General features: G+C 38.6%; 1 protein-coding gene across 1 annotated transcript; it reads left to right on the forward strand.

The window, feature by feature from the left end:
* Nucleotides 1-2,841: 2,841 nt before the first annotated feature.
* Nucleotides 2,842-10,334, forward strand: PSMG1 (proteasome (prosome, macropain) assembly chaperone 1). The gene is made up of 7 exons (XM_009576949.1): nucleotides 2,842-3,141; nucleotides 3,194-3,299; nucleotides 4,723-4,874; nucleotides 5,256-5,318; nucleotides 7,806-8,004; nucleotides 8,926-9,062; nucleotides 10,140-10,334. The coding sequence occupies exons 1-7, from the start codon at nucleotides 2,842-2,844 to the stop codon at nucleotides 10,212-10,214; spliced, it is 1,032 nt and encodes a 343-aa protein (XP_009575244.1). The 3' UTR covers nucleotides 10,215-10,334.
* The last annotated feature ends 434 nt before the right edge of the window (nucleotides 10,335-10,768 follow it).

The raw sequence follows: 10,768 nt of genomic DNA on the forward strand, positions 1-10,768 counted from the left end.
AAACAACTGCTCTGTACACATGCTAATTAAAAAAACTCCAAAGCTCACCTTGTAGGTTGCTGAAAATCTGCAGCCATTCAGCAGACATAACTAGTAATACTATTTTTTTCCAGATATAATTCTAAGTATTTTGAAAACCAACATAAAACACACATGAACCAAAGACATTGCTACATTAAAATATATCTTTAGGACTCAGAAAATACTATACTATCAAACGTGATTGCTAACTAGTTGTTCAGTATCACATTGGAGAGAGAAACCTATTGGAACAATAACAGAAGGAATTGCTGCTTTGGGGATTTCTTTACAATTGTGAAAGGCTGTTAATAGAATAAAAGGATTACTGGAGATTTTAAAGAAAAGACATGGGAATTTTGCGTGAGGTTACACCTGTCCAGAAATTGAATGGTAGCTTTGTAGTTTAAAACAAATATTTTTGTAACTTTCAGAGTTTTCATTTGTTTTATACAACATTTAGTATTTCTAATCACATAGCTGTTCTCAATGAAAAGTTGAAAGGCAAGGAGATATTAAACTTTTCAAATCTCAAGAAACTTTCAGGGGCAGAAGCTCAGAAGGACAACAGCAGACTGGTTCTCAGCATCATGCTCAGGGCCACTTCCCTGCCCACTCACTCATCATCACCTCCGTTAAGTGTGTAATGTTGGGCTCATACAACATGTTTGTGATGAAGCCTTGCAATAGCTAGCAATCGTAAGTAAAGAGACTAGAACTGCATGAACAGCCAGCTCCTTACTGGTCCCAAACTGGTAAGTTTTACAGCGTTTGCCCTGACACATACTCAGCAAAGCAATCAAGAAATTTTTGGGCAATACTAGTCACAACAGTTAAGCAGGTGGTATTATTTCATAAAGTTTTCCACTTCCATCGTATTCTTCCTCATTCATCTCTTTTCCAACCTGAAAAGGCTGTCACCTCCTGAAAGGCCCTTGTGAACAGAACAAAACAAACAAGAAATCCCAACAAGGATGATCTTTTCAATTCCCAACATACCCTTTTTGAAACAGAGGCCTGGAGCTACATGCTGTAGTTAAGATGCAGTCTCATGATGGATTAAGACAGCAGCCAAACCGCTTCCCGGTTTGCTCTCTGCTGACTCTCTAAATAATGCTTCTTGTTTGTCCACAGGTTGAGATATTTTTATACATTCATTATACATCCATTAAACCAAGACCCTTGTTTTACATGATCACAGCTACTCCAGCGCTCACGGTTGGACATGTATTCAGACTAAGTCACTGGGTAACAAAAAGAGCAAAAATTACTAAAGTGCTTTAATTTTACCACAAGATAAACTCACTGAGATCAATGCAGGTACTGTAAACCAGATCTGACCTCAAGTTTTACTGCAAGTAAGTTTTTTAGGTGGATTGTTTTTACCAGCGTGGGTTCTTTGTGCCTAGCTGATGTGTGTTAACTACTCAAATTAAAATAAAATGAAGCATTAAAAAAGAGAAGAGCATTTTAGCACTGAAGACCATTTCTGAGTGATCTAAGTTCTGACACTTAGATCTGTAAATGCCCTTGACAGGATGTGAGAGAAAACTGCGGATTTGACACAATGAAACAGCTGGAGACAGTGGATGCACTCAAGAGGCTAGAAAAACAGGCTCCATCATATAGCAGCTGTAATTTGAAAAGAGTAAAAAAAAAAATCATTTACAACAATCAAATGCCTAACATTAGCATCTTAGGCATAAATGTTGCGTTACTGAAATATTACAAAGGCATCTGGTAAACAGTATTCATGCAAAATGAATTAGCATTAAAGAAAAAACCCCCACCCACTCCTGCATTTTACAGCCTCCCTCTCTTCCTTCTGGGGAAAAAAAAAAAGAGTAAGGCTGAGGGACACAGAATTTTTTCAATACTTCAAAAGCTACTGCATGGAATAAATCCATAACCTTCTGACGTGTTGCTCTCTGTTTCTGGAGTTGGCAACAATACTTCCCTTCTGTCCTTCAGTCAGCTAAAGTCACAAAGAAAGAGGTTTAATTCAGTCAGAGAGCTGGAGGTATTAGGCATAAAAAAGATAGATCTGTCACCTCCTGACTGGCGAGCATGGTGGTACTGTCAAGAGCAGCAGACAGCAGGAGGAGAAAGATGGCTGAGAATGGTCTGGATGTTAAGTTTAAGTCACTGGCATAACATTCAGGAGCCATCAGTAAAGCCAGATCCTAGGGCAGGATTCAGTGCTGCCTTCACACTCCAGCAAGCTGAAAAACCTTGGCAATCGATCACACAGGAGAGGCCAAATTCCAAAGCCAGCTGGGATGGGTAAGAAGAACTGCACCCACTGTACTAGCAATATTAATCGATGTGATGGTAGAAAGTAAAACTCTGGAAGCGGTGGAGGAACAAAGAGGAAATGCAGGAGAGCCTACGCCTGGGACATACGGTGGTCATGGGGTCATGGCCAGTTAAGAAAAGTGGTACAGCAAAGCAACATTTGAAAAATACAGTGTGCCTATTCAGAAGAAAGCAACGTTTTCAGCAAGTTTCAAGCCCTTCTCCGAGGGGATCTCAGTCTTTTCTTATTGTCTCTTTGTCCACTCGTGCACAGAGTGCAGTTTTCTTCTGCCAGATCATTAATTATGACAGGTTCAACCAAACAGTGCTCACTGCCACACCCTAATGGATGTCATCAAAAAGCGACATCGCTTGCCATTTACCCGCACCCCTTGTTTACAACCAGTCTGTTCACTTCCAGCCCCTGCTTGCCCACACACGTACTCTTTTCAAGACTGGCAGTCCTTCTACAAAACCCTTCCCAGGGCTCCAAGGGATGCTACCACACCCAGCCCGTTCACCTAAACCATGGCTGCAAGCCCAGAACGACTTGTGTTTCCAGGGAGTATTGCTCTGACTCTCATCTACAGTCGATTTCAACTCTCCCAACGACCCGCCATCTTCCGAACCACACTAAATCCTAATTTCAGTATTTTCGGAAATAAGGACCCCCGCGGGATTCAGCCTTCCTCCGGGGCCGCCTCCTCCCTACCGCTGACTCTCACCCGCTTTGCCCTTCCCCAGCTGGCACGGTTCCTTCTGGGCCCTCCCGAGCTCTCCGGGCAAAGGGTCCGCGCGGCCGGGCCGGGCCGGGCCGGGCCGGGCCAGGTAGGGTAGGGGGAGCGCTGCTCCAGTTCCCTCCGCCTCTCTTGCCAGGGAGATCGACGTCCTCTGGACCTTGAAGTCGGGCGCGTCCTCGGAAAGCTCTGCCGACCAGCCGTTTGTGTGCTCCAAATTTATAATCGCGATAGGACATAACGCTGCAGGTAGGTGGTGCAAACCACAAAAACAAACTGTCTGAGACTCTAAAATGCTGTTGTTCGTTTGCTGGTGGGTAAATTTGAGAAGGCACGAGGGTGGAAGAAAGTGTAAGTGTGCCAGGACACTCCCTTTGCCACAGCCTGCTTTAACGTTGGTCTCACCCGTAAGAATGGGCCTTACGGGTGTCCAGCCCTTCATTTAGGGACCGGAGCTGTAACCCTGAGGCAGCTGAGCCGTCCAGAGAAAGCCAAAGTTAGTCTGTACATGTAAAACACACTTTCTGTTACAGCTGCTTATTGCTCCTGTCAGATCATGGTAAAATTACATATTTTCAGTTGAAGGGCAGAAGCAATGTATGTTTTGGGTTTGGATTTTAGTTGGGACATCCTCCCTTTTCCTTTATCTGACTTTTGTTTGGTAGACTTTCCTGGATTGTTTGTTAATTGGCAAAAGTTTCCTTCTAATAGTAGCAAGTTGCTCAGTGCCGTCTAGTGTTTTGAAATAGGGATCTGTCAAAGGCGTAAAATTATGGGTCAATAAGCTGTAATTTCTTTAATTTCTAATGAACACTGTTTTTGGGGTTTTTTCTTACTTTTTTTTCCTTGATTAGTCAGTCCCTTTTTCACATTCTAATTCCCCATTTCTTCAAAATGCCCTCTTTTTAGGTGATTACATACTTATTAGGCCTAGAGTCTTGAAACACCCTCTCCCCTTCCCACGCACACTTACCAAGGTCTTGAGTTTTTTAATAGCTGTTTCCTTGTGGATATAAAGAAGTTTTAAGTCTTCTTTACATTTAGGTCACATCTAGATGACATTTAGATGATATCTAAGTTAACTTTGCTAACTTGTTTATCCTTTGTTCAGGTTTTTCCTTGAAAAATAGTTACGGATCTTTTAGATCTGTCTTCTGTTTAACAGTAACTTTTGACAGGAATTTGATTTATGAACATTTGATTTAGGATCTCTTTTTGCCACTAAGTCGTGCATACTCTTGTCTCTGCTTCCTAGAGCCAGTGTAATAGTTCTGCCTTGCTGGTTCAGTGACTTTTTTTTTTTTTTTTTGAGAAATCTGTTATATCTGGTATGTCAAGAATTATTAGAGACTTAATATTTACATCCTTAGTGTATACTAAAGGAGTCAAAGTTGACCATAGCGATATAATTCCTAAGAATACATGTTTTTGATGTTAGGGATCTCTATATGTAAAACTGCTCTTTATCTTTTAAGTCTTGATATGGTGAGGTTACTCACATTCTTGATCTTTGCTGGATTTGGTCAATAAATGTATGTCGATAAAAATAAGTTGTTAGATTTTTTTTTTTAACTTGAGATTGCAAAGAAATAATCTAATTCAGTTCAGGTATTTATTTGTAGAACAGAGATTTTATTTGTTATAAATTAACAGTATGTATTGTTTTCTGCAGCTTTCCTGTCTTCTTTTATTCTGGATTCTGTATGTTGGGAAGTTGTTGGAGTTGTGAAGCTGTGGAATGAGTGGTGTCGAACATCCAACACAACAAATGTCCTCCCGACAGATTCTTTCTGTTTGTTCTACCGACTAATATCAGATCCGACAGTGAGTGACTTATGCATGAATTCCTCTATATTTTAGCTTCCTGAAAAAGAGAGCAACCTTCGTCCACCCCTTACCCTGCCCAGGGCGAGTAAAGCGTTAAGGCTGCAGTATTCTGGATTAATCTCATCCAAAATCTGAAGGGTCGTTATGTGCACTAAAACTATTTGAAATTCTGTCACGTGAAGTTCAGTACAAAGAAGATGTATGACAGCCTGATTGCTTCACATCAGTTGTGAATGAAAAATTCTTGTTGAAATAGAGTCGAAGAAGCCCAAGAAAACTGAACAAGTTGTTGGCTACAGTCACTTAATCTTTACATGTGATTATGAGCTGTTGTTGTGTTCTTTAAACTACTTGCTTACGCAACTTTTTTTTTTTAAGGTTTTTTTGTGCCAGTGTAGTTGCTACGTTGCTGAGGATCAACAGTTCCAGTGGCTTGAAAAGGTAAAACTGGCAAGACAACAAATTGAGCAATGAAATCTTAGGGGTGGGAATCTTCAACTTAGTGTAAGTGCCTCTTCCTCTCTGATATTCTAAACATGACAGCATTGTAAATAACCGTTTTCCCTGTGGCTTTCTTTTCTCAAATACTGAACAAATGAACAAATTTACTATCGTCAGGTTCTGTAAATTCCTTTCTAGATGCTGCTAGTTGTATCTGCTGTAACTTAACCATCTTTGTACAATTACTTCTTTTGGACAGTTTCAATTTTCGTGACCTTAACTACTTTCCAAACCTTTTCCTGTTTGGCTTAAGTTTTCTGTGGCTTATTTCAGCTGCATTTCACCTCTGGGAGAATTCTTCCTTAAAAATTAATAACGTAACTGCATTTGTGTGGCTGCCAAAGGATCACCAGACAAACCTGTTGTGAAACTCGTGATGGATGGTATCTTTACTAATGGGTGTGTTTTGTTCCTTTCACAAGGAGGAACTCTAAAGGTGCCTCCAAAGCAGGATCTGTCCCATTTGTTCATAGACTTAGTATGCTAAGTGCCTTACCCCAGCATCATTCAGGTACACGAACGCTGCTGGGTCATTCAGGTCCCTCTGAATACCATGTTGATTTTAATAAGATAAAGCCAGGGGGGAATGTTCTGGCTGTTGATTTTCTTTATGGATTTGGGTCACTGCTTAGCCTCAAGGAAGTATGGCTTATTTTGTCTTGCTGTCTGTCTGCTATCCTGCCTTCCTTTAAATCTCTGCTGATCTGATGAACAAGCAGAGATTCTAAAGCTATTATGTTATGCTGAAGTAGTGTTAGGCTGTGGCTAGAGATACAAAGAGTGAGATAAAAAGCAGTGCGTCCACTGAGAGCAAGTCCTCAGCCTGAGCTGAGTGGTACCTGCTCAGCCTAGCCTGCCAGCTGGCCCAGCCAGCGCATGAGAAGGATTACTTGCTTGCGAAGGAGAACCATGCGAGCATCTCGGTGTAAGGGAGCCAGAGAGATTATGGGAAGGCAAAGAGGATGGAAAACTGGGGTAACTTCACTGAACGATACAGAATTTTCAGGCCCAAGTTTGTGGAAAACTAGCCTTCTGTGGTTCCTTGGCTTGTTGAAGAGTTTAATTGGCTTTGGTGGGGGGTAATGCTGCACTTTGAAGTTTAGAAACCCTAAGACCTAAAACATCTTGGTTTTGCTGTATTCCACGCATTCTTGCACTTCATTTAAACTGGGATTACAAAAGACAGATGATTGTGGTTTTGCTGTCTTCCCCACTTGTGTTTTTCCAGCACATATGTGTTATTTCAAATGTGGGTGTTCATGAACAGTAGGAGTGTACAGTTTTACCAAGTCAATGTTCTTGAGTATTTTTAGACTTCATGGTTATTGGTATTTTTAAATGTACGCAGAAACATTGTGCTGGTAATCTTTTGCTTTTAATGTGAGTTACAGACCTGTTCTGTATGTTTCATAAATTCTGATTTACTGAGCACCTTCCCAGTCTCTATGAGTCAGATTTTTACTTCTGTATGTGTTTTCTCAGTAAGTGATCACTGACAAAATGAGAACATACAGACTAAAGTTTCGCAGTAATGCATACCAGCAAGTATTTCCAACAAAGTAAATTGAAAATATGTGTGCTTCTGAAAAGTCGTATCAGTTTCATATTACAGTGGTAATGCACTGATGTGAGGGAACAGTCAGCTTCCCTTCCATGATTGGTACCATATACAGAAACAGGCGAGTTTCTGTAATGTTTACCAAATTCCCTATTTCCTTATTGATCATAAATCTGAAGAGGACAGTGTAAAGGGAAGGTGCAGGTTTATCATGCTTCTGCTCATTTTGACATATGTTCTTTAAAAACAATGGAACACTGTGCAGCATGTTGGTGTTTTGTGACGGCATGCAATGGATCCAAAAGTACGTTTTGTACAATGCTTTTGACACTCTCTTCTTTGAATTTGAGGAAGACTGTGGAAAAATTAAGGTTCTCTTTCTCAATTCAACTTGAATAAAATTAAATAAAATCTGAGTCTTTAAAATGAATACTTTTTAAGTACTGTAGAACATCTGGAGAGCAAAATTTCAGTTTCAAATGTCTTACAGCTTAGCAAGCTGCCTTCCTATCATAAGCAGCCTGTTTTTATTTGGAGTCCTTTTTCTTTCTACAGTCACCATTAGTAAAAATAGTAAGTCTTAATATATTTGCAGGTGAATAGAAAGTGCTGAAAACCTAAAGCCTCTCAAGAAAATCAATAGACTTGGTAAATATGTTAGCTGTTCTTTTGGGTTTTTTTATCTCCATCACAAAAACAATGCATGTGAAAATTCTGTCTGAAGATTGTGATTCCAATTTTAGTTAGTCCTGCAAACCTGAATGAAACTGCCATTTGCATCTGCACTGAAATTGAAATGAATCTTTGTGGTTTTACACTGTTATTGTGAGAAGATAAATTCTACTTATGTATTAACATTTTTATTTCAGGTTTTCGGCTGTATGCGAAAGGAGGGCTTGCAAGTAACCATTCTTTCAACGTGTCCTGTAGCTGATTATAAAACTCAGGAATCCACTTTAACACTTCCATCTCCGTTCCTGAAAGCCTTGAAGACAAAAGAATTCAAAGAGCAGGTCTGCTGCCCACTGCTGGAACAACCCAACATTGTGCGAGATCTTCCTGCTGCTGGTATTTTGCAATTCCAATTATTTACAAAGTTGGTGGTGGCAATACAAAATTCGCTTTGAAGAGCATCCTGTTGCAATTAGAATTTTTACTTAATTGTGTGAACTGGCTGACAAGTTAGGTTTTTGAAAAATAATTCTTAACAGTTTGACATCTTACATGTTGCCTTGTAAAATAGGGACAAATTTCAAAACCACCCACAAATCTTTCTACCGCTTATATGTGGAACATAAGTACTAGCAAATTCTTCAGTATAGCCTCACAAAGTGTATTGTATATTGGGGTTTTTGGCCATTTTACTTACAAACTAAATATGTTTTATTAAGAGTTATTTTCATCTGAGCATCCAAACTGAGGCTCATAAAGTCATTTCCACATATTACGGGTAAAGTGTATGTTTCACAGTGCTACTGATTGACCTCATGTGAAAATTAGATTCAGTTTTATTATGTAATGTAATAAAAACCTGAGGCTTTTCATTATAGAGTACCAAATCAGTGGTAGCATCATAAGGAAAAACTTGTCTGGCAGGAGCTAAAAGTAGATGATTTTTCTAGAAAAAGTTTATCTTGTTTGCACTTTGTTTTGCGTTTTTATGTTTGGTTGTTTTGGGGGGTTTTGTTTTTGTCTTTTGTTTTTTAAGAAGCTCTTTTTTTTTTTTTTTTTTTTACCAATAATACACAGTTTCCAGTTAAGGTATTTGCCAGGAAGAAATATCAACTGCATTTTACTAATTTTTGGTGGTTTATTTTCTTGCATACCTGAGGAATGAGGGATGGCTGGTCTAGCAGTCAGGATCCTGAGTGGTTAGTTTATACACTTTCATGCTTTTGAAGTTCTGGCCAGAACAAATGTGATTCTGTACGCAGAACTGAGATTCCTTCTCTGCTGAATGTAACACATTTTCTTTTGACTTGTATTTAGTTTTGAGTTATTGTCAAGTATGGCAGATTCCTGCAGTGTTGTATCAGTGTTACACTGATGTCATCAAACTGGACACGGTTACAATTGAAGCGTTCAAGCCTCTGCTTTCTTCTAAAATCCTAAAGAGTTTAGTCAAGGTAAAATTTCATATTAAAAAATTAATGGGAGGTTTGATCTATTTTGGTCTGTCTTTCATCTCTTGCTTTCTGCTGTTGATGTGCCCGTATGAGGATTCCACCTGAAAAGGCTGATACATGTAATGTACAGAAAGGTACAGACTTTATTGGCAGAGGACAATGATTTCTGGTATAGTACCTGCTGTAACTATTTACATCTGTTTATAAGTTGCTTAGAAATAATGAATCTACAGCTTCCCTCAAAACTTCACTTCGACTTTGCAGGCTCTTGTGGTGGTATTAGTGTATCAGGGAGTAATTTCTTGTGATTGTTTAAGCTGCAGTTTTCTTTGGAGGTGTCTTGTGTTAAAATCTTTAAGTATTTTTTTTTTTTTAAACATTTACATTCATATGCAAGATGGCTCTGTTCTAGCTTTGTATCTACCTGTCTTGTGCAATATGTGAAAGCTTCTTAAGAAATTTATTTTTATTTATAACTTCTTTCTGGAATTAAAAGACTGAATTTCTAAAGACGATTCTTAACAGTTTTGCACTAATCAAGCAGCTCTGAAATCATGGCATTATAGCTATTAAAGTGAATGTTTTGCTTCTTTCTGAAACATTTTTAATTGAAGTATGGTTGGTTCACAACACTCTTCAGTTTTGCAAACTGAACTTACGTTTTAAATGACAGAAGAGGTTTGTGTGTACTGAAGTATTTATTTCAGCTTTAAATACGGGAATTGTGAGTTAGTTTTCATTATTGGTCTGCTAAATAACTCTTAACAGACTAGTATGTAAATGTTTAAACTCTGAAGGAAAACAACAGCAAATATGCAGGCTCTTCCTCTCATACACAATCGAGGAGGAGTGCAAATTAGCAAATCCCATTCTGTGGTTGAACTGCAAATTCATTTGGAGCCTTTAGCAGGTCTCTGGATACCTTCATTCGGAAGACCTGAGTTTTACTCGCAGTTAACATTTTAATCAAACTGATACTCAGAGTAATAAAAATTGGCATAGAGGACAGTGAGGCGTTTTTGCTTTGTTTTGTTACCAGCAATGTAGCTAATGCTCATCATCTCTTCCTTTTCCTAGGATGTATCTGAAAGCACAAAGATTTTGAAGAAGTTGCTGACAACCAATGAAACTCACAATAATATCTATATCTAAAGAGGACATTTGTGACGCAGACTGCACTTTCGTAAACTCCAGTTTCTTCTGTAGAGGACATTTTTGAATTGTAGTTGTTTCCTTAAAAGTGGAATAAATTCCAGTAGATTTTTACTTCTGCACTCATTTTTATTACTTTCAAATTCATCACTACAAACGCATATATTTCTTCTGCATGGCTTGGGAGACTTTCTTCTGGAGCGATTTCAGGAAAGATATCTTGAGTATGAAATGCAACTTCTTTTTCTCCACCTGAAGGGGTTGTCTTACCTAAATGTATACCTCTTATATGTAAAAGAGGAAATGCAGTTAAGGAATTCTGTCTATATCTAATGAGAACACCTATTTTTTACTTTATTTTGAGATACAAAAGTTTTCCTAATATTCGATCCTCTTTAGAGATTTGTCTGTGATGGAGAAATTACACTCTGCATCTTTTTAAATGCATAAACGTATAATTTTATGTGTATGTATGAATGATACATACTGTGCACATATGTTTTTTGTATATGTGTTGATACAAAATATAGTAAGTAAAGTATGGTAAATACCTT

Source organism: Fulmarus glacialis, unplaced genomic scaffold, assembly GCF_000690835.1.
Source record: "Fulmarus glacialis isolate BGI_N327 unplaced genomic scaffold, ASM69083v1 scaffold3954, whole genome shotgun sequence".
Lineage (NCBI taxonomy): Eukaryota > Metazoa > Chordata > Aves > Procellariiformes > Procellariidae > Fulmarus > Fulmarus glacialis.

Excerpts from the sequence above, each read along its gene's own strand:
- PSMG1 (XM_009576949.1), top strand. The coding sequence starts at position 2,842 with ATGGCTGCAAGCCCAGAACGACTTGTGTTTCCAGGGAGTATTGCTCTG. Across the intron at positions 3,142-3,193 it reads GCCGGGCCGGGCCGGGCCAG|ATCGACGTCCTCTGGACCTT; the intron begins GTAGGGTAGGGG and ends CTTGCCAGGGAG. Across the intron at positions 4,875-5,255 it reads GACTAATATCAGATCCGACA|GTTTTTTTGTGCCAGTGTAG; the intron begins GTGAGTGACTTA and ends TTTTTTTTTAAG.